The sequence below is a fragment of the Coregonus clupeaformis genome, unplaced genomic scaffold (genome assembly GCF_020615455.1).
Source record: "Coregonus clupeaformis isolate EN_2021a unplaced genomic scaffold, ASM2061545v1 scaf0310, whole genome shotgun sequence".
In the NCBI taxonomy this organism is placed as follows: domain Eukaryota; kingdom Metazoa; phylum Chordata; class Actinopteri; order Salmoniformes; family Salmonidae; genus Coregonus; species Coregonus clupeaformis.
The window spans coordinates 257,250-281,078 of NW_025533765.1; the positions used below are offsets into that span (position 1 = coordinate 257,250).

Sequence of the window (23,829 nt, forward strand, 5' to 3'; positions counted from 1 at the left end):
AGCCACTTACAGTTAGTGAGTCATTTAGCAGACGCTCTTATCCAGAGCCACTTACAGTTAGTGAGTCATTTAGCAGCCGCTCTCATCCAGAGCCACTTACAGTTAGTGAGTCATTTAGCAGACGCTCTTATCCAGAGCCACTTACAGTTAGTGAGTCATTTAGCAGACGCTCTGATCCAGAGCGACTTACAGTTAGTGAGTCATTTAGCAGCCGCTCTTATCCAGAGCCACTTACAGTTAGTGAGTAATTTAGCAGCCGCTCTCATCCAGAGCCACTTACAGTTAGTGAGTCATTTAGCAGACGCTCTTATCCAGAGCCACTTACAGTTAGTGAGTCATTTAGCAGACGCTCTTATCCAGAGCCACTTACAAATTGGTGCATTCAACTTAGGATAGCCAGTGGGATAACCACCACTGGGGGGAGGGGGGGGTGTAGAAGGATTACTTTATCCTATCCCAGGTATTCCTTAAAGAGGTGAGGTTTCAAGTGTCTCCGGAAGGTGGTCAGTGACTCCGCTGTCCTGGCGTCGTGGGGGAGCTTGTTCCACCATTGTACCTTTGATGTCATTGTAGATTTGTGAGCAGACAGAGATCATATATCAAGTGTACCATGACCAGGGAGATGCGGGCTCCACACTTCAATTTCTTGCTCTCAATACCACTTTCCAGCCACACATTTTTCTCTGAGCTCTTTGTCAGCTCTTCAACATGATCCTCTGCTCCCTTGAGATTTTTTATGCCCCCCTGGGCCTTCAAATTGTGAGAGAGAAATTACGCCATAGATTTCACACAATGTGCTGGGAGATGGAACAGTAAATAGGTATTTCAATGTCATAGCCAGTGGTAACTTGTGGAATAGATACCGGCTGGACCGCGGTTTTAACCAATCAGCAGCCAGTATTATACCCACCCATTGTATAAAAGGACTATAAGCACCAACGCTCTCATAAAAGCAGCAAGATTTAATTTACAGTTTTATTTCTTCTTTTAAAGTGTCATTATACACAATAAATACAATACAAAAGTAATCTAATACTATACTTCAAATTCTCTCTTTTTTGTACAGTATTGTTGGTTTCTCTGTGTCGTTGTTGCTCTTGCTGCGTTTGGGTTTGAATTGTCCACCGGGCTTTGAACAGAGGGATGATGGGGGATGGAGAGATTAACAGTGATGGGACGGGACAGGACGGGGGGAGAGAGTCAGAGATTTGATAAAGAAAAAAGGTCAACAATGTGACCTGAATGTGGCCGTGTTAATTTAAATGCATCCTAGCCTACTGAACGTCAGGACAACCAGAGGATTTGTTTTAACATGTAAAGGTGATTTCATAATTACATCTTTCATTGACACCTCATCATCATTACAGTAATCAGCCTCAACAGTCAACCAGAAAGTCAGCCAACCACCTCAATATTTAACCATACTACCCATTACCTAACCATGTATATGAATGAAACACAACCTAACCATCGAGCTAAGAAGAATGGAACAGCTGGAACCAGAAAGTGTGGAGATGATGACAGAAGTCACAATATGGAAAAAGAGAGACGTGGATCTGTGATGAGTTAGTTAGGGTTAATGATGAGCTAGCTAAAACAGGGTTAGGGTTAATGATGATGCTAGCTAAAACAGGGTTAGGGTTAATGATGATGCTAGCTAAAACAGGGTTAGGGTTAATGATGAGCTAGCTAAAACAGGGTTAGGGTTAATAATGAGCTAGCTAAAACAGGGTTAGGGTTAATGATGAGCTAGCTAAAACAGGGTTAGGGTTAATGATGAGCTAGCTAGCTAAAACAGGGTTAGGGTTAATGATGAGCTAGCTAAAACAGGGTTAGGGTTAATGATGATGATAGCTAAAACAGGGTTAGGGTTAATGATGATGATAGCTAAAACAGGGTTAGGGTTAATGATGATAGCTAAAACAGGGTTAGGGTTAATGATGATGATAGCTAAAACAGGGTTAGGGTTAATGATGATGATGGCTAAAACAGGGTTAGGGTTAATGATGAGCTAGCTAAAACAGGGTTAGGGTTAATGATGAGCTAGCTAAAACAGGGTTAGGGGTTAATGATGAGCTAGCTAAAACAGGGTTAGGGTTAATGATGAGCTAGCTAAAACAGGGTTAGGGTTAATGATGATGATAGCTAAAACAGGGTTAGGGTTAATGATGAGCTAGCTAAAACAGGGTTAGGGTTAATGATGATGATAGCTAAAACAGGGTTAGGGTTAATGATGAGCTAGCTAAAACAGGGTTAGGGTTAATGATGAGCTAGCTAAAACAGGGTTAGGGTTAATGATAATGATAGCTAAAACAGGGTTAGGGTTAATGATGATGATGGCTAAAACAGGGTTAGGGTTAATGATGAGCTAGCTAAAACAGGGTTAGGGTTAATGATGAGCTAGCTAAAACAGGGTTAGGGTTAATGATGATGATAGCTAAAACAGGGTTAGGGTTAATGATGATGATAGCTAAAACAGGGTTAGGGTTAATGATGATGATGGCTAAAACAGGGTTAGGGTTAATGATGAGCTAGCTAAAACAGGGTTAGGGTTAATGATGAGCTAGCTAAAACAGGGTTAGGGTTAATGATGAGCTAGCTAAAACAGGGTTAGGGTTAATGATGAGCTAGCTAAAACAGGGTTAGGGTTAATGATGAGCTAGCTAAAACAGGGTTAGGGTTAATGATGAGCTAGCTAAAACAGGGTTAGGGTTAATGATGAGCTAGCTAAAACAGGGTTAGGGTTAATGATGAGCTAGCTAAAACAGGGTTAGGGTTAATGATGATGATAGCTAAAACAGGGTTAGGGTTAATGATGAGCTAGCTAAAACAGGGTTAGGGTTAATGATGATGATAGCTAAAACAGGGTTAGGGTTAATGATGATGATAGCTAAAACAGGGTTAGGGTTAATGATGATGATGGCTAAAACAGGGTTAGGGTTAATGATGATGATAGCTAAAACAGGCCTCTCCTCGTGTGGTTTACCTAGTGAAAAGAGGCTGTAGGGACTTCTATGCAGTCTCACTTTGGTTATGTTCAGTAGAGCACACCGTAGCAAAACATTTAGTCACAGAAAACCAAATCTGTCTTATTATTGGACAAGTTCCTGTAGTTTCAGAATGTTTTTTCCTGTTTTATACCTACTGAACATGACCCAGGTCTTTATTTGTTAGACAGAGACAGTCGGGCAGCAGCTATAACATGATTACTAAGGAATGGAATACAGTGGGAATGAAAAAGGAAAAACCTCAATAACACAAAACTGGAGACAAATGAATGGAATTGATGAGTGAGCGTGGTTGAGAGAGCAGAGGGGACTGCCACAGAGTAAAGCATACCTTTTTACAGAGAGAGAGTCATCACCATCTATCCATCCATCGTGTGACTCTGAGCATTGGGTCATGATGTAAAGTAAAAAACATTCAGATGGACAAACAAAGCCAACCGAGCTTGTCAGAGCACAGTGTGAGAGTTATCTCCTCTCTTCAGTCTCTACTGTTCTGTGTGTGTTATCTGCTGTGAGTCTGTGGCACCAGAGAGGATGAAGAGGAGACTGAGGGTCTGTATGTGTGTGAGGAGGGCTGGGGGGCCATGGGTCGCTGACTGTGGTGGTGGTGTGGCCTGGCGGAGCCCCCTTTGGCCCCGCGCGGCGTGGGCCCCTGGGCCTGGCCCTGCAGGTTGAGGATGGAGTCGATGGCACACTGCAGGTGCTCGTTAAGAGACTCATCGTGTGGCGGAGAGCCAGAGGAGAAGGAGGCGTTGTCCATGTCCATGACAGGAGAGTCTGACTTACAGCGCTTAGCAGGAAGTGATGAGTCTCTGTAACAAGAAGTGTCTGGCGGCGAGGAAGGGGGCCCAGGGGCATGCTGGTCCATTCTGAACGTTCCACCCCCCCCTGACCACTGGCGGTTTTTACTGCTCACCCTCTTATACCTCCCCATGTCCGCCCCTCTGTCCCAATGATCCCCTTCTCTCCCCCTCTCCTCCGCCCCTCTGTCCCAATGATCCCCTTCTCTCCCCCTCTCCTCCGCCCCTCTGTCCCAATGATCCCCTTCTCTCCCCCTCTCCTCCGCCCCTCTGTCCCAATGATCCCCTTCTCTCCCCCTCTCCTCCGCCCCTCTGTCTGAGAGGTGGGGGCAGTGTGGGTGCTGGTGGGTGTTTGTGATGCCCTGCACTAGGCCAGGGGAGGGGGAGGAGTTCCCCAGCCTCAGGGCCTCCCGGCTGGGCTCTGTGTGGGGGTGGGAGCCCCCCTCCCTGGGGCTACCTCCTCTCTTCTCCAGCTTCATGTTGGCGATCACCGTCCCCTCTGAGGAGGGTGGGAGGGGAGATTTGGGGGGCGAAGGGGAGGGACGGGGGTACGGGACACTGTCTCCTCCTCCTCCAGGTACGCCCGGTCGGACGCGGGGGCTGATGTTCTCCCGGTAAGTCTTCCGTAGAGGAAGGCGGCAGGTGGTCTGAGGGGAAGTGGCCGTGGAGGCGGGGTTACGCTTGACTCCACACACATTGTGATGTTCTAACGCTCCGTTCATCTGAGTTGTGGAGGAGGAGGAGGATGAAGACCATGAGTGAGAGGAGGAAGAGGAGGATGGGGGGGCTGTGACTCTGTGTGGGCTGGGGGTCGCCTGTGTGGTTGCTATGGAGACCGTTGCTGAGGAGGCTGTGTTACAGCTAGGGGGAGGAGTCCTAATGACAGTTACAGAAGGAGGCATGGCTAGTGCTGCTGCTGCTTGGGCTTTTGGGTGAGTCGGCGCCGGTTCTGGCAGGGTGGTAGGGTGTGTCGGCGCCGGTTCTGGCAGGGTGGTAGGGTGTGTCGGCGCTGGTTCTGGCAGGGTGGTAGGGTGTGTCGGCGCTGGTTCTGGCAGGGTGGTAGGGTGTGTCGGTTCTGGTTCTGGCAGGGTGGTAGGGTGTGTCGGTTCTGGTTCTGGCAGGGTGGTAGGGTGTGTCGGTGCTGGTTCTGGCAGGGTGGTAGGGTGTGTCAGTGCTGGTTCTGGCAGGGTGGTAGGGTGTGTCGGTTCTGGCAGGGTGGTAGGGTGTGTCGGCGCGGGTTCTGGCAGGGTGGTAGGGTGTGTCGGCGCCGGTTCTGGCAGGATGGTAGGGTGTGTCGGCGCTGGTTCTGGCAGGGTGGTAGGATGTGTCGGCTCTGGTTCTGGCAGGGTGGTAGGGTGTGTCGGCGCTGGTTCTGGCAGTGTGGTAGGGTGTGTCGGTTCTGGCAGGGTGGTAGGGTGTGTCGGCGCTGGTTCTGGCAGGGTGGTAGGGTGTGTCGGCGCTGGTTCTGGCAGGGTGGTAGGGTGTGTCGGCGCTGGTTCTGGCAGGGTGGTAGGGTGTGTCGGCGCCGGTTCTGGCAGGGTGGTAGGGTGTGTCGGCGCCGGTTCTGGCAGGGTGGTAGGGTGTGTCGGCGCTGGTTGGGGCTGGGTGGTAGGGTGTGTCTGGGGCTGTGTCTGGGGTTTAGGGTGGGGGGTGGATGGTGTGTGGACCGGGTCGAGGGGGGTGGATGGTGTGTGGACCGGGTCGAGGGGGGTGGATGGTGTGTGGACCGGGTCGAGGGCGGTGTTGTGCACCACCTTACTAAACCCCGCCTCCTGCTTGATCTTGAGCTTCAAGCCGATGCGTGGGCGGGCGGCGTACGTCTTCATGGGGGGTTTACTGCTCCTCTGGGGGAGAGCATCATCATCATCCTCAGCTGGACAAGAGGAGGAGGAAGGGTGATAGGGTGAGTGACAGGAGGGAGGTGGAGGAGAGCGGCTGAAGGAGGAGCGGTGCCTCTGGGTGTCAGCTGTCTGTCTCACCCCTGAACCCGACCTAGCCACAGGAGCTGGGGAGCTGGACCAGGAGACAGACGCCCCCGCTCCACCCTGCTTTATCACCAGCTTGGTGGAGGGGAAGTGGGCCGGTGCGATGGGTGTAGGAGTTGGGGCCTGAGTAGGTGTTGGGGTAGGAGTTGGAGTAGGGGCTACACCACTCCTCATGGTGCTGGGCTCAGCACACACAAACCACTGGGGCTGGGGCTGGGGCTGCGACTGGGGCTGGGGCTGGGGCTGGGGCTGCGACTGGGGCTGGGGCTGGGGCTGCGACTGGGGCTGGGGCTGTGACTGGGGCTGTGACTGGGGCTGGGGCTGCGACTGGGGCTGCGACTGGGGCTGCGACTGGGGCTGGGGCTGGGGCTGGGGCTGGGGCTGGGACTGGGGCTGGGACTGGGGCTGGGACTGGGGCTGGGACTGGGGCTGGGACTGGGGCTGGGACTGGGGCTGGGACTGGGGCTGGGGCTGCGACTGGGGCTGCGACTGGGGCTGGGGCTGCGACTGGGGCTGCGACTGGGGCTGCGACTGGGGCTGCGACTGGGGCTGGGGCTGCGGCTGGGGCTGGGGCTGGGGCTGCGGCTGGGGCTGGGGCTGGGGCTGCGGCTGGGGCTGGAGCTGCGGCTGCGACTGGGGCTGGGCCATGCTGGCAGCTACACTCTCAATCTCCATCATCCTTGAGTTGGCCACATACTCCTCTGGAGAGAGAGAGAGATATGGAAGTGATAAGATGAATCAGAGATGACCAAAGGTCCACAGTTCTGTCAAAGCTAATCTGACTATGTGCTTCTCTGCTGTACACAGGAGGGCCAGTTTGACCAATAGAAACAACTTCTCCAAATCATATTTCTCTATATATTTTTTTATACCTGAATGGGTCCTATAATTCTAAATCAAATAGCTAAATGATCCATAGTATGAACATCTTAAAATACTTCCTTATGTCAGCTTAGAAACCCCCAACGGCTTAGAATTAAACAGCATGATCATTACACAGGTGCACCTTGTTCTGGGGACAGTAAAAGGCCACTCTAAAATGTGTAGTTTTGTCACACAACACAATGCCACAGATATCTCAAGTTTTGAGGGAGCGTGCAATTGGCATGCTGACAGCATGAATGTCCACCTCAGCTGTTGCCAGAAAATGTAATGTTAATTTCTCTACCATAAGCCGCCTCCAACCAGAATATGTGAGTGGAGCGGAACCCAATTTGACTGGAGTGTTGGAGAGTTTCCCAAAGGCTGGAGCGTCGGCCTTCTCCCCCGCTCTGGAGTGTTGGAGAGTTTCCCAAAGGCTGGAGCGTCGGCCTTCTCCCCCGCTCTGGAGTGTTGGAGAGTTTCCCCAAGGCTGGAGCGTCGGCCTTCTCCCCCGCTCTGGAGTGTTGGAGAGTTTCCCAAAGGCTGGAGCGTCGGCCTTCTCCCCCGCTCTGGAGTGTTGGAGAGTTTCCCAAAGGCTGGAGCGTCGGCCTTCTACCCCGCTCTGGAGTGTTGGAGAGAGTTTCCCCAAGGCTGGAGCGTCGGCCTTCTCCCCCGCTCTGGAGTGTTGGAGAGTTTCCCCAAGGCTGGAGCGTCGGCCTTCTCCCCGCTCTGGAGTGTTGGAGAGAGTTTCCCAAGGCTGGAGCGTCGGCCTTCTCCCCGCTCTGGAGTGTTGGAGAGAGTTTCCCAAAGGCTGGAGCGTCGGCCTTCTCCCCCGCTCTGGAGTGTTGAGAGAGTTTCCCCAAGGCTGGAGCGTCGGCCTTCTCCCCCGCTCTGGAGTGTTGGAGAGTTTCCCAAAGGCTGGAGCGTCGGCCTTCTCCCCGCTCTGGAGTGTTGGAGAGTTTCCCAAAGGCTGGAGCGTCGGCCTTCTCCCCCGCTCTGGAGTGTTGGAGAGTTTCCCAAAGGCTGGAGCGTCGGCCTTCTCCCCGCTCTGGAGTGTTGGAGAGTTTCCCAAAGGCTGGAGCGTCGGCCTTCTCCCCCGCTCTGGAGTGTTGGAGAGAGTTTCCCAAAGGCTGGAGCGTCGGCCTTCTCCCCCGCTCTGGAGTGTTGGAGAGTTTCCCAAAGGCTGGAGCGTCGGCCTTCTCCCCGCTCTGGAGTGTTGGAGAGAGTTTCCCCAAGGCTGGAGCGTCGGCCTTCTCCCCGCTCTGGAGTGTTGGAGAGAGTTTCCCAAAGGCTGGAGCGTCGGCCTTCTCCCCGCTCTGGAGTGTTGGAGAGTTTCCCAAAGGCTGGAGCGTCGGCCTTCTCCCCCGCTCTGGAGTGTTGGAGAGTTTCCCAAAGGCTGGAGCGTCGGCCTTCTCCCCCGCTCTGGAGTGTTGGAGAGTTTCCCCAAGGCTGGAGCGTCGGCCTTCTCCCCCGCTCTGGAGTGTTGGAGAGAGTTTCCCAAAGGCTGGCGCGTCGGCCTTCTCCCCCGCTCTGGAGTGTTGGAGAGAGTTTCCCCAAGGCTGGAGCGTCGGCCTTCTCCCCCGCTCTGGAGTGTTGGAGAGAGTTTCCCAAAGGCTGGAGCGTCGGCCTTCTCCCCCGCTCTGGAGTGTTGGAGAGTTTCCCAAAGGCTGGAGCGTCGGCCTTCTCCCCCGCTCTGGAGTGTTGGAGAGAGTTTCCCCAAGGCTGGAGCGTCGGCCTTCTCCCCGCTCTGGAGTGTTGGAGAGAGTTTCCCAAAGGCTGGAGCGTCGGCCTTCTCCCCCGCTCTGGAGTGTTGGAGAGTTTCCCAAAGGCTGGAGCGTCGGCCTTCTCCCCGCTCTGGAGTGTTGGAGAGTTTCCCAAAGGCTGGAGCGTCGGCCTTCTCCCCCGCTCTGGAGTGTTGGAGAGAGTTTCCCAAAGGCTGGAGCGTCGGCCTTCTCCCCCGCTCTGGAGTGTTGGAGAGAGTTTCCCAAAGGCTGGAGCGTCGGCCTTCTCCCCTGCTCCAATTTCGCTCCAGTACCACTCACTTCACCAGCTCAGGGCGTGCCCGGCCCAGCATGCATTTGTAGTCTACTTGTGTGCTGCTAATAGCCCCTTGCTTTAGCTACTGTCATGGAGTTTGCTAAATATTTTCATAAAGAAACTGATAGAACACACAGGTGCTAAATCAAGGTGACTTATAAAGATGAGGACCAAGAGCAGGAGGGGGAGTGTGGTGATGTAGTGTCCACAACTAAAGAGGTATGTAGTGTCCACAACTAAAGAGGTATGTAGTGTCCACAACTAAAGAGGTATGTAGTGTCTACAACTAAAGAGGTATGTAGTGTCCACAACTAAAGAGGTATGTAGTGTCCACAACTAAAGAGGTATGTAGTGTCCACAACTAAAGAGGTATGTAGTGTCCACAACTAAAGATTGATGTAGTGTCCACAACTAAAGAATCATTGTGGAATCTGAAAAGACACGTATCCTGAAAGCATGATGGAGTCCTTACTACGTTCACATGCGAACAGAAAGAAACGAGGTGGGTAGCTAGCTAAGTGTGTCATTGTAACACAGTATTTATAAACTAAATCTCTTAAAAGTTCTATCTATACAGTAGACTACCATTGATTTTGGCCCAATAGTCCTGGACATATGACCTCTTTCAAGAAGCTTTCCGTTTTGATTATTTTGCCTAAAAACCTTTAGGCCTACATATAGAAAAATAAAACAACAACTCTGCATCCCTGCCCAGCCTGAAGCGTGGGGTTATATATGGGGTTCTTCTCCACTGCTGGCCTGCTCTCCAGGCTCTCCAAGCACTCGCAAATGCATCACAATGTATTTCTTTGTAGGCTATAGCCTTGAAATAATTGAAATAATAGGCTAATATTATAGACTAAATCATAAATTTTCGGTCCTTCTTAGGCTCCATGTTTGGCTCCTGACCTATTTAGAGTTTATATGTTGTTTAATAAGACAAATGATGAGCACTTTTTACAGTCACCTTTTCATGTTGTTTATTAAAATACTTTTAATTCAAAATCATATGGTTTGGTTTCAAAACTTCAAAACAAAATGGTAGGTCCAGGTAGTCACAAAAATAGATGGGTGTTGGTTACATTGTGATTTGAATGAATGGAGCGAATTTGGAGCGGCAGGGTGGTAGGGTGGAGCGGTAGGGTGGAGAGGCAGGGTGGTAGGGTGGAGCGGCAGGGTGGTAGGGTGGAGCGGCAGGGTGGTAGGGCGGAGCAGCCGGGTGGAGCGGCAGGGTGGTAGGGCGGAGCGGCAGGGTGGTAGGGCGGAGCGGCCGGGTGGAGCGGCAGGGTGGTAGGGCGGAGCGTCAGGGTGGTAGGGTGGAGCGGCAGGGTGGTAGGGTGGAGTGGCAGGGTGGTAGGGTCGAGCGGCAGGGTGGCAGGTTTTTAGCGGAGCAGTTGGACGTGGAGCACCGGAGCGAAGAGCTGAGCGGGATTTCCGACCGCTCAACTCTGCTCACATGCTCCGCCTCCAAAGTCGTTTTAGAGAATTCGGCAGCACATCCAACGGGCCTCACAACCGCAGACCACGTGTAACCACGCAAGCCCAGGACTTCCAGAACCGGCTTCTTAACCTGATCATCTGACGAGGGGGTGAGGAATATTTCTGTCTGTAATAAAGCCCTTTTGTGGGGGAAAATCTCATTCTGAGTGGGTGGGCCTATGCCCTCCTAGGCCCACCCATGGCTGTGTCCCTGCCCAGTCATGCGAAATTCATAGATTAGGGCTTAAATCATTTATTTCAATAAACTGATTTTCTTCTATGAACTGTAATTTTGTTCAGTATATATGATATAGTTACAGGTACAGTGGGGAAAAAAAGTATTTAGTCAGCCACGAATTGTGCAAGTTCTCCCACTTAAAAAGATGAGAGGCCTGTAATTTTCATAATAGGTACATGTCAACTATGACAGACAAAATGAGGAAAAAAAATCCAGAAAATCACATTGTAGGATTTTTAATGAACTTATTTGCAAATTATGGTGGAAAATAAGTATTTGGTCAATAACAAAAGTTTCTCAATACTTTGTTATATACCCTTTGTTGGCAATGACACAGGTCAAACGTTTTCTGTAAGTCTTCACAAGGTTTTCACACACTGTTGCTGGTATTTTGGCCCATTCCTCCATGCAGATCTCCTCTAGAGCAGTGATGTTTTGGGGCTGTCGCTGGGCAACACGGACTTTCAACTCCCTCCAAAGATTTTCTATGGGGTTGAGATCTGGAGACTGGCTAGGCCACCCAGGACCTTGAAATGCTTCTTACGAAGCCACTCCTTCGTTGCCCGGGCGGTGTGTTTGGGATCATTGTCATGCTGAAAGACCCAGCCACGTTTCATCTTCAATGCCCTTGCTGATGGAAGGAGGTTTTCACTCAAAATCTCACGATACATGGCCCCATTCATTCTTTCCTTTACACGGATCAGTCATCCTGGTCCCTTTGCAGAAAAACAGCCCCAATGCATGATGTTTCCACTCCCATGCTTCACAGTAGGTAATGTGTTCTTTGGATGCAACTCAGCATTCTTTGTCCTCCAAACACGACGAGTTGAGTTTTTACCAAAAAGTTCTATTTTGGTTTCATCTGACATTCTCCCAATCCTCTTCTGGATCATCCAAATGCACTCTAGCAAACTTCAGACGGGCCTGGACATGTACAGGCTTAAGCAGGGGGACACGTCTGGCACTGCAGGATTTGAGTCCCTGGTGGCGTAGTGTGTTACTGATGGTAGGCTTTGTTACTTTGGTCCCAGCTCTCTGCAGGTCATTCACTAGGTCCCCCCGTGTGGTTCTGGGATTTTTGCTCACCGTTCTTGTGATCATTTTGACCCCACGGGGTGAGATCTTGCGTGGAGCCCCAGATCGAGGGAGATTATCAGTGGTCTTGTATGTCTTCCATTTCCTAATAATTGCTCCCACAGTTGATTTCTTCAAACCAAGCTGCTTACCTATTGCAGATTCAGTCTTCCCAGCCTGGTGCAGGTCTACAATTTTGTTTCTGGTGTCCTTTGACAGCTCTTTGGTCTTGGCCATAGTGGAGTTTGGAGTGTGACTGTTTGAGGTTGTGGACAGGTGTCTTTTATACTGATAACAAGTTCAAACAGGTGCCATTAATACAGGTAACGAGTGGAGGACAGAGGAGCCTCTTAAAGAAGAAGTTACAGGTCTGTGAGAGCCAGAAATCTTGCTTGTTTGTAGGTGACCAAATACTTATTTTCCACCATAATTTGCAAATAAATTCATTAAAAATCCTACAATGTGATTTTCTGTTGACGTGTACCTATGATGAAAATGACAGGCCTCTCTCATCTTTTTAAGTGGGAGAACTTGCACAATTGGTGGCTGACTAAATACTTTTTTCCCCCACTGTATGTACATTTATATTAGATACTGGTATGTATATTAGATATAGGTATGTACAGTACCAGTCAAAAGTTTGGACAAGGGTTTTTCTTTATTTTTACTATTTTCTACATTGTAGAATAATAGTGAAGACATCAACACTATGAAATAACACATATGGAATCATGTAGGAACCAACAAATCAAAATATATTTTATATTTGAGATTCTTCAAATATCCACCCTTTACCTTGATGACAGCTTTGCACACTCTTGGCATTCTCTCAACCAGCTTCACATGGAATGCTTTTCCAACAGTCTTGAAGAAGTTCCCACATATGCTGAGCACTTGTTGGCTGCTTTTCCTTCACTCTGCCGTCCGACTCATCCCAAACCATCTCAATTGGGTCCGACTCATCCCAAACCATCTCAATTGGGTTGAGGTCGGGTGATTGTGGAGGCCAGGTCATCTGATGCAGCACTCCATCACTCTCCTTCTTGGTAAAATAGCCCTTACACAGCCTGGAGGTGTGTTGGGTCATTGTCCTGTTGAAAAACAAATGATAGTCCCACTAAGCCCAAACCAGATGGGATGGCGTATCGCTGCAGAATGCTGTGGTAGCCATGCTGGTTAAGTGTGCCTTGAATTCTAAATAAATCACAGACAGTGTCACCAGCAAAGCACCCCCACACCATCACACCTCCTCCTCCATGCTTCACGGTGGGAAATACACATGCGGAGATCATCCGCTCACCTATACTGCATCTCACAAAGACACGGCGGTTGGAACCAAAAATCTAAAATTTGGACTCCAGACCAAAGGACACATTTCCACCGGTCTAATGTCAATTGCTTGTGTTTCTTTGCCCAAGCAGGTCTCTTCTTCTTATTGGTGTTTTTTAGTAGTGGTTTCTTTGCAGCAATTCGATCATGAAGGCCTGATTCACACAGTCCCCTCTGAACAGTTGATGTTGAGATGTGTGTTACTTGAACTCTGTGAAGCATATATTTGGCCTGCAATCTGAGGTGCAGTTATCTCTAATGAACTTATCCTCTGCAGCAGAGGTAACTCTGGGTCTTCCATTCCTGTGGCGGTCCTCATGAGAGCCAGTTTCATCACATTGCTTGATGGTTTTTGTGACTGCACTTGAAGAAACTTTAAAAGTTATTGAAATGTTCTGTATTGACTGACCTTCATGTCTTAAAGTAATGATGTACTGTCATTTCTCTTTGCTTATTTGAGCTGTTCTTGCCATAATATGGACTTGGTCTTTTACCAAATATGGCTATCTTCTGTATACCCCCTCTACTTTGTCACAACACAACTGATTGGCTCAAACGCATTAAGGAGGAAATTAATTCCACAAATTAACTTTTAAGAAGGCACACCTGTTAATTGAAATGCATTCCAGGAGACTATCTCATGAAGCTGGTTGAGAGAATGCCAAGAGTGTGCAAAGCTGTCATCAAGGCAAAGGGTGGCCATTTGAAGAATCTCAAATATAAAATATATTTTGATTTGTTTAACACTTTTTTGGTTACTACATGATTCCATGTCTTCACTATTATTCTACAATGTAAAAAATAGTAAAAATAAATTAGTAGTCCAAACTTTTGACTGATACTGTATATTAGATGTAGATATAGATATGCATATTAGATATATGTATGTATATTAGATACAGATATAGGTACAGTGAGGGAAAAAAGTATTTGATCCCCTGCTGATTTTGTACATTTGCCCACTGACAAAGACATGATCAGTGTATAATTTTAATGGTAGGTTTATTTGAACAGTGAGAGACAGACAAACAACAAAAAAATCCAGAAAAACGCATGTCAAAAATGTAATAAATTGATTTGCATTTTAATGAGGGAAATAAGTATTTGACCCCTCTGCAAAACATGACTTAGTACTTGGTGGCAAAAGCCTTGTTGGCAATCACAGAGGTCAGACGTTTCTTGTAGTTGGCCACCAGGTTTTCACACATCTCAGGAGGGATTTTGTTCCACTCCTCTTTGTAGATCTTCTCCAAGTCATTAAGGTTTCGAGGCTGACGTTTGGCAACTCGAACCTTCAGCTCCCTCCACAGATTTTCTATGGGATTAAGGTCTGGCTAGGCCACTCCAGGACTTTAATGTGCTTCTTCTTGAGCCACTCCTTTGTTGCCTTGGCCGTGTGTTTTGGGTCATTGTCATGCTGGAATACCCATCCACGACCCATTTTCAATGCCCAGGCTGAGGGAAGGAGGTTCTCACCCAAGATTTGACGGTACATGGCCCCGTCCATCGTCCCTTTGATGCTGTGAAGTTGTCCTGTCCCCTTAGCAGAAAAACACCCCCAAAGCATAATGTTTCCACCTCCAAGTTTGACGGTGGGGATGGTGTTCTTGGGGTCATAGGCAGCATTCCTCCTCCTCCAAACACGGCGAGTTGAGTTGATGCCAAAGAGCTCGATTTTGGTCTCATCTGACCACAACACTTTCACCCAGTTCTCCTCTGAATCATTCAGATGTTCATTGGCAAACTTCAGACGGGCCTGTATATGTGCTTTCTAGAGCAGGGGCACCTTGCGGGCGCTGCAGGATTTCAGTCCATCACAGCTTAGTGTGTTACCAATTGTTTTCTTGGTGACTATGGTCCCAGCTGCCTTGAGATCATTGACAAGATCCTCCCGTGTAGTTCTGGGCTGATTCCTCACCGTTCTCATGATCATTGCAACTCCACGAGGTGAGATCTTGCATGGAGCCCCAGGCCGAGGGAGATTGACAGTTCTTTTGTGTTTCTTTCATTTGCGAATAATCGCACCAACTGTTGTTACCTTTTCACCAAGCTGCTTGGCGATGGTCTTGTAGCCCATTCCAGCCTTGTGTAGGTCTACAATCTTGTCCCTGACATCCTTGGAGAGCTCATTGGTCTTGGCCATGGTGGAGAGTTTAGAATCTGATTGATTGATTGCTTCTGTGGACAGGTGTCTTTTATACAGGTAACATGCTGAGATTAGGAGCACTCCCTTTAAGAGTGTGCTCCTAATATCAGCTCGTTACCTGTATAAAAGACACCTGGGAGCCAGAAATCTTTCTGATTGAGAGGGGGGTCAAATACTTATTTCCCTCATTAAAATGCAAATCAATTCATAACATTTTTGACATGCGTTTTTCTGGATCTTTTTGTTGTTATTCTGTCTCTCACTGTTCAAATAAACCTACCATTAAAATTATAGAATGATCATGTTTTTGTCAGCGGGCAAACGTACAAAATCAGCAGGGGATCAAATACTTTTTTCCCTCACTGTATGTATATTAGATATACAGTTGAAGTCGGAAGTTTACATACACCTTAGCCAAATACATTTAAACTCTGTTTTTCACAATTCCTGACATTTAATCCTAGTAAAAATACCCTGTATTAGGTCAGTTAGGATCACCACTTTATTTTAAGAATGTGAAATGTCAGAATAATAGTAGAGAGAATTATTTATTTCAGCTTTTATTTCTTTCATCACATTCCCAGTGGGACAGAAGTTTACATACACTCAATTAGTATTTGGTAGCGTTGCCTTTAAATTGTTTAACTTGGGTCAAACGTTTCGGATAGCATTCCAGAAGCTTCCCACAATAAGTTGGGCCCATTCCTCCTGACAGAGCTGGTGTAACTGAGTCAGGTTTGTAGGCCTCCTTGTTCGCACACGCTTTTTCAGTTCTGCCCACAAATGTTCTATAGGATTGAGGTCAGGGCTTTGTGATGGCCACTCCAATACCTTGACTTTGTTGTCCTTAAGCCATTTTGCCACAACTTTGGAAGTATGCTTGGGGTCATTGTCCATTTGTGACCAAGCTTTAACTTCCTGACTGATGTCTTGAGATGTTGCTTCACTATATCCACATACATTTTCCTTCCTCATGATGCCATCTATTTTGTGAAGTGCACCAGTCCCTCCTGCAGCAAAGCACCCCAACAGCATGATGCTGCCACCCCTGTGCTTCACGGTTGGGATGGTGTTCTTCGGCTTGCAAGCCACACCCTTTTTCCTCCAAACATAACGATGGTCATTATGGCCAAACAGTTCTATTTTTGTTTCATCAGACCAGAGGACATTTCTTCAAAAAGTACGATCTTTGTCCCCATGTGCAGTTGCAAACCGTAGTCTGGCTTTTATATGGGGGTTTTGGAGCAATGGCTTCTTCCTTGCTGAGCGGCCTTTCAGGTTATGTCGATATAGGACTCATTTTACTGTGGATATAGATACATTTGTACCTGTTTCCTCCACCATCTTCACAAGGTCCTTTGCTGTTGTTCTAGGAATGATTTGCACTTTTCGCACCAAAGTACGTTCATCTCTAGGAGACAGAACGCATCTCCTTCCTGAGCGGTATGACGGCTGCGTTGTCCCATGGTGTTTATACTTGCGACTATTGTTTGTACAGATAAACGTGGTACCTTCAGGCGTTTGGAAATTGCTCCCAAGGATGAACCAGACTTGTGGAGGTCTACAATCTTTTTTCTGAGGTCTTGGTTGATTTATTTTGATTTTCCCATGATGTCAAGCAAAGAGGCACTGAGTTTGAAGGTAGGCCTTGAAATACATCCACAGGTACACCTCCAATTGACTCAAATTATATAAATTAGCCTATCAGAAGCTTCTAAAGCAATAACATCATTTTCTGGAATTTTCCAAGCTGTTTAAAGGCACAGTCAACTTAGTGTATGTAAACTTCTGACCCACTGGAAAGTTTTTTTTAATTATTTTTTTTGTCATTTAGCAGACGCTCTTAACCAGTGCTACTTACAGTTAGTGAGTGCATACATTATTATTATTATTATTATTATTATTATTATTTTATTTATTTTTTTCATACTGGCCCCCCGTGGGAATCGAACCCACAACCCTGGCTTTGCAAACGCCATGCTCTACCAACTGAGCTACATCCCTGCCGGCCATTCCCTCCACTACCCTGGACGACGCTGGGCCAATTGTGCGCCGCCCCATGGGTCTTCCGGTCGCAGCCGGCTACGACAGAGAGGAATTGTGATACAGTGAATTATAAGTGAAATAATCTGTCTGTAAACAATTGTTGGAAAAATTACTTGTGTCATGCGCAAAGTAGATGTCCTAACCGACTTGCCAAAACTATAGTTTGTTAACAAGACATTTGTGGAGTGGTTGAAAAACAAGTTTTAATGACTCCAATCTAAGTGTATGTAAACTTCCGACTTCAACTGTAGGTATAGGTATGAATATTATATATATAGGTATGTATATTATATATATATATACAGTAGGGAGAACAAGTATTTGATACACTGCCAATTTTGCAGGTTTTTCTACTTACAAAGCATGTAGAGGTCTGTAATTTTTATCATAGGTACACTTCAACTGTGAGAGACGAAATCTAAAACAAAAATCCAGAAAATCACATTTTATGATTTTTAAGTAATTAATTTGCATTTTATTGCATGACATAAGTATTTGATACATCAGAAAAGCAGAACTTAATATTTGGTACAGAAACCTTTGTTTGCAATTACAGAGATCATAAGTTTCCTGTAGGTCTTGACCAGGTTTGCACACACTGCAGCAGGGATTTTGACCCACTCCTCGATACAGACCTTCTCCAGATCCTTCAGGTTTCGGGGCTGTCGCTGGGCAATACGGACTTTCAGCTCCCTTCAAAGATTTTCTATTGGGTTCAGGTCTGGAGCCTGGCTAGGCCACTCCAGGACCTTGAGATGCTTCTTACGGAGCCACTCCTTAGTTGCCCTGGCTGTGTGTTTCGGGTCGTTGTCATGCTGGAAGACCCAGCCACGACCCATCTTCAATGCTCTTACTGAGGGACGGAGGTTGTTGGCCAAGATCTCGCGATACATGGCCCCATCCATCCTCCCCTCAATACGGTGCAGTCGTCCTGTCCCCTTTGCAGAAAAGCATCCCCAAAGAATGATGTTTCCACCTCCATGCTTCACGGTTGGGATGGTGTTCTTGGGGTTGTACTCATCCTTCTTCTACCTCCAAACACGGCGAGTGGAGTTTAGACCAAAAAGCTCTATTTTTGTCTCATCAGACCACATGACCTTCTCCCATTCCTCCTCTGGATCATCCAGATGGTCATTGGCAAACTTCAGACGGGCCTGGACATGGGCTGGCTTGAGCAGGGGGACCTTGCGTGCGCTGCAGGATTTTAATCCATGACGGTGTAGTGTGTTACTAATGGTTTTCTTTGAGACTGTGGTCCCAGCTCTCTTCAGGTCATTGACCAGGTCCTGCCGTGTAGTTCTGGGCTGATCCTTCACCTTCCTCATGATCATTGATGCCCCACGAGGTGAGATCTTGCATGGAGCCCCAGACCGAGGGTGATTGACCGTCATCTTGAACTTCTTCAATTTTCTAATAATTGCGCCAACAGTTGTTGCCTTCTCACCAAGCTGCTTGCCTATTGTCCTGTAGCCCATCCCAGCCTTGTGCAGGTCTACAATTTTATCCCTGATGTCCTTACACAGCTCTCTAGACTTGGCCATTGTGGAGAGGTTGGAGTCTGTTTGATTGAGTGTGTGGACAGGTGTCTTTTATACAGGTAACGAGTTCAAACAGGTGCAGTTAATACAGGTAATGAGTGGAGAACAGGAGAGCTTCTTAAAGAAAAACTAACAGGTCTGTGAGAGCCGGAATTCTTACTGGTTGGTAGGTGATCAAATACTTATGTCATGCAATAAAATGCAAATTAATTACTTAAAAATCATACAATGTGATTTTCTGGATTTTTGTTTTAGATTCCGTCTCTCACAGTTGAAGTGTACCTATGATAAATATTACAGACCTCTACATGCAATTAGGAAAACCTGCAAAATTGGCAGTGTATCAAATACTTGTTCTCCCCACTGTATATGCATATTTGATATAGATATGCATATTAGAAATAGATATGTATATTATATATAGGTATGCATATTAGCTTTAGGTATGTATATTAGATATAGATAAAGGTATTTATATTAAATATAGATATATCAAATCAAATTTTATTGGCCACGTGCGCCAAATACAACAGGTGCAGACATTACAGTGAAATGCTTACTTACAGCCCTTAACCAACAGTGCATTTATTTTTAATAAAAAAAGTAAATCAATAAAACAACAACAAAAAAGTGTTGAGCAAAAAAGAGCAGCAGTAAAATAAAATAACAGTAGGGAGGCTATATACAGGGGGGTACCGGTGCAGAGTCAATGTGCGGGGGCACCGGCTAGTTGAGGTAGTTTAAGTAATATGTACATGTGGGTAGAGTTAAAGTGACTATGCATAAATAATTAACAGAGTAGCAGCAGCGTAAAAAATATGGGGTGGGGGGGCAGTGCAAATAGTCCAGGTAGCCATGATTAGCTGTTCAGGAGTCTTATGGCTTGGGGGTAGAAGCTGTTGAGAAGTATTTTGGACTTAGACTTGGCACTCCGGTACCGCTTGCCGTGCGGTAGCAGAGAGAACAGTCTATGACTAGGGTGGCTGGAGTCTTTGACAATTTTGAGGGCCTTCCTCTGACACCGCCTGGTATAGAAGTCCTGGATGGCAGGAAGCTTGGCCCCAGTGATGTACTGGGCCGTACACACTACCCTCTGTAGTGCCTTGCGGTCGGAGGCCAAGCAATTGCCATACCAGGCGGTGATGCAACCAGTCAGGATGCTCTCGATGGAGCATCCCCAAAGAATGATGTTTCCACCTCCATGCTTCACGGTTGGGATGGTGTTCTTGGGGTTGTACTCATACTTCTTCTTCCTCCAAACACGGTGAGTGGAGTTTAGACCAAAAAGCTCTATTTTTGTCTGCATGGAGGTGGAAACATCATTCTTTGGGGATGCTTTTCTGCAAAGGGGACAGGACGACTGCACCGTATTGAGGGGAGGATGGATGGGGCCATGTATCGCGAGATCTTGGCCAACAACCTCCTTCCCTCAGTAAGAGCATTGAAGATGGGTCGTGGCTGGGTCTTCCAGCATGACAACGACCCGAAACACACAGCCAGGGCAACTAAGGAGTGACTCCGTAAGAAGCATCTCAAGGTCCTGGAGTGGCCTAGCCAGTCTCCAGACCTGAACCCAATAGAAAATATTTGGAGGGAGCTGAAAGTCCATATTGCCCAGCGACAGCCCCGAAACCTGAGAGTGGGCCAAAATCCCTGCTGCAGTGTGTGCAAACCTGGCCAAGACCTACAGGAAACATATGATCTCTGTAATTGCAAACAAAGGTTTCTGTACCAAATATTAAGTTCTGCTTTTCTGATGTATCAAATACTTATGTCATGCAATAAAATGCAAATTAATTACTTAAAAATCATACAATGTGATTTTCTGGATTTTTGTTTTAGATTCCGTCTCTCACAGTTGAAGTGTACCTATGATAAAAATTACAGACCTCTACATGCTTTGTAAGTAGGAAAACCTGCAAAATCGGCAGTGTATCAAATACTTGTTCTCCCCACTATGTGTGTGTGTGTATATATATACATACATACAGTGGGGGAAAAAAGTATTTAGTCAGCCACCAATTGTGCAAGTTCTCCCACTTAAAAAGATGAGCGAGGCCTGTAATTTTCATCATAGGTACACGTCAACTATGACAGACAAATTGAGAAAAAAAATTCCTGAAAATCACATTGTAGGATTTTTAATGAATTTATTTGCAAATTATGGTGGAAAATAAGTATTTGGTCACCTACAAACAATCAAGATTTCTGGCTCTCACAGACCTGTAACAACTTCTTTAAGAGGCTCCTCTGTCCTCCACTCGTTACCTGTATTAATGGCACCTGTTTGAACTTGTTAACAGTATAAAAGACACCTGTCCACAACCTCAAACAGTCACACTCCAAACTCCACTATGGCCAAGACCAAAGAGCTGTCAAAGGACACCAGAAACAAAATTGTAGACCTGCACCAGGCTGGGAAGACTGAATCTGCAATAGGTAAGCAGCTTGGTTTGAAGAAATCAACTGTGGGAGCAATTATTAGGAAATGGAAGACATACAAGACCACTGATAATCTCCCTCGATCTGGGGGCTCCACGCAAGATCTCACCCCGTGGGGTCAAAATTATCACAAGAACGGTGAGCAAAAATCCCAGAACCACACGGGGGGACCTAGTGAATGACCTGCAGAGAGCTGGGACCAAAGTAACAAAGCCTACCATCAGTAACACACTACGCCACCAGGGACTCAAATCCTGCAGTGCCAGACGTGTCCCCCTGCTTAAGCCAGTACATGTCCAGGCCCGTCTGAAGTTTGCTAGAGTGCATTTGGATGATCCAGAAGAGGATTGGGAGAATGTCAGATGAAACCAAAATAGAACTTTTTGGTAAAAACTCAACTCGTCGTGTTTGGAGGACAAAGAATGCTGAGTTGCATCCAAAGAACACCATACCTACTGTGAAGCATGGGGGTGGAAACATCATGCTTTGGGGCTGTTTTTCTGCAAAGGGACCAGGACGACTGATCCGTGTAAAGGAAAGAATGAATGGGGCCATGTATCGTGAGATTTTGAGTGAAAACCTCCTTCCATCAGCAAGGGCATTGAAGATTAAACGTGGCTGGGTCTTTCAGCATGACAATGATCCCAAAAACACCGCCCGGGCAACGAAGGAGTGGCTTCGTAAGAAGCATTTCAAGGTCCTGGAGTGGCCTAGCCAGTCTCCAGATCTCAACCCCATAGAAAATCTTTGGAGGGAGTTGAAAGTCCGTGTTGCCCAGCGACAGCCCCAAAACATCACTGCTCTAGAGGAGATCTGCATGGAGGAATGGGCCAAAATACCTGCAACAGTGTGTGAAAACCTTGTGAAGACTTACAGAAAACGTTTGACCTGTGTCATTGCCAACAAAGGGTATATTTATTGACCAAATACTTATTTTCCACCATAATTTGCAAATAAATTCATAAAAAATCCTACAATGTGTTTTTCTGGAAAAAAAATTCTCATTTTGTCTGTCATAGTTGACGTGTACCTATGATGAAAATTACAGGCCTCTCTCATCTTTTTAAGTGGGAGAACTTGCACAATTGGTGGCTGACTAAATACTTTTTTTCCCCACTGTGTGTATATATATATATATATATATATATATATATAGGTAATTTTGTTAGGTTACAGCCTTATTCTAAAATTGATAAAATAGTATTTTCCCCCCTCAATCTACACACAATACCCCATAATGACAAAGCAAAAACATCTTGTTAGAAATGTTTGCTAAGTTAACAAACAAAACAAAAAAAATTATATCACATTTACATAAGTATTCAGACCCTTTACTCAGTACTAGTTGAAGAACCTTTGGCAGTGATTACAGCCTCGAGTCTTCTTGGGTATGACACTACAAGCTTGGCACACCTGTATTTGGGGAGTTTCACCCATTCTTCCCTGCAGAGACACCTGAAAATAGCTGGGCAGCGATGCTCCCCATCCAACCTGACAGAGCTTGAGAGGATCTGCAGAGAAGAATGGGAGAAACTCCCCAAATGTCAAGGTTCTAGAATCATACCCAAGAAGACTCGAGGCTGTAATCCCTGCTAAAGGTGCTTCAACAAAGTACTGAGTAAAAGGTCTGAATACTTATGTAAATGTGATATTTCAGTTTATTTTATACATTAGTAAACATTTATAAAAACCTGTTTTTGCTTTGCCATTATGGGGTATTGTGTGTAGATTGATGAGGGGGAAAAACAATTTAATCCATTTTAGAATAAGGCTGAAACGTAACAAAATGTGGAAAAAGTCAAGGGGTCTGAATACTTTCCAACTGCACTGTATGTATATCAGATATAGAGGTGTTACCAGGTCTGTCCCTGGCGAGGATGCGGTCCTGTCCCAGAGAGATCTTCTCTTCCTGAATAAACATCCTGTCCATCATTACCATCTCAGCTGACGGGCCAAGGCGCTGTGAAACACAACATGAACAGCCAGCCAGCTAATCAATCAACCAAACATTACATTTACATTTTAGTCATTTAGCAGACGCTCTTATCCAGAGCGACTTACAGTTAGTGAGTGCATCCATTTTCATACTGGCCCCCCGTGGGAATCGAACCCACTGAGCTACAGGGGACTTTACTAGATGGGTGATTGTCCTGTACTGTATACAGTTGAATGTGGAAAATAATTTTGTACTTGCATGTTTCCTGTAATAAAAAAGAATGAAACAAGCAAACCATGACATGTTCTTGTATTGATTTCTTAAACTGAGACTCAGCACTATGCAGTGATCACAAGCAGCAACGTGAACCAAAGACATTTCAGAGTGAGGCCTGATAGTTTAGTCATCCCAATACTGTGGTTTACTTTGTGTATTTCTGAGTCTACGTTAAACGGCCATCTCATAAACATAACACATAAGTCAGCAAGACAATCCTAGTGATGGAGAAAGAGAAGACACTGAACAGATAACTCATCCTCTAGAGAAGGAACCCTAGTGTGGGAGGGCTGTGGAAGGAGACAGAACAGATACATCATCCTCTAGAGAAGGAACCCTAGTGTGGGAGGGCTGTGGAAGGAGACAGAACAGATACATCATCCTCTAGAGAAGGAACCCTAGTGTGGGAGGGCTGTGGAAGGAGACAGAACAGATACATCATCCTCTAGAGAAGGAACCCTAGTGTGGGAGGGCTGTGGAAGGAGACAGAACAGATACATCATCCTCTAGAGAAGGAACCCTAGTGTGGGAGGGCTGTGGAAGGAGACAGAACAGATAAATCATCCTCTAGAGAAGGAACCCTAGTGTGGGAGGGCTGTGGAAGGAGACAGAACAGATACATCATCCTCTAGAG

General features: G+C 46.7%; 2 protein-coding genes across 2 annotated transcripts in view; both read right to left on the reverse strand.

Annotated features, from left to right (window-relative positions):
* Positions 1-3,510: 3,510 nt before the first annotated feature.
* On the reverse strand, positions 3,511-4,530 carry LOC121558185 (basic salivary proline-rich protein 4-like). The gene has a single exon (XM_041871679.2). It carries the CDS (start codon positions 4,528-4,530, stop codon positions 3,511-3,513), a length of 1,020 nt encoding a protein of 339 aa, XP_041727613.2.
* Positions 4,531-4,684: 154 nt separating this feature from the next.
* Positions 4,685-23,829, reverse strand: part of LOC121558191 (BRD4-interacting chromatin-remodeling complex-associated protein) — a 102,013-nt gene continuing 82,868 nt past the window's right edge. Inside the window, exons 15-18 of the mRNA XM_045214772.1 lie at positions 22,841-22,943; positions 6,377-6,494; positions 5,568-5,971; positions 4,685-5,439 (exon numbers count right to left, since the gene is read on the reverse strand). Of these exons, the coding sequence (XP_045070707.1) occupies positions 4,685-5,439; positions 5,568-5,971; positions 6,377-6,494; positions 22,841-22,943 (1,380 nt within the window). The remainder of the gene's footprint in view (positions 5,440-5,567; positions 5,972-6,376; positions 6,495-22,840; positions 22,944-23,829) is intronic.

What these genes read in the sequence shown, in the direction of transcription:
- LOC121558185 (XM_041871679.2), bottom strand. Translation starts at nt 4,530, where the DNA reads ATGAACGGAGCGTTAGAACATCACAATGTGTGTGGAGTCAAGCGTAAC.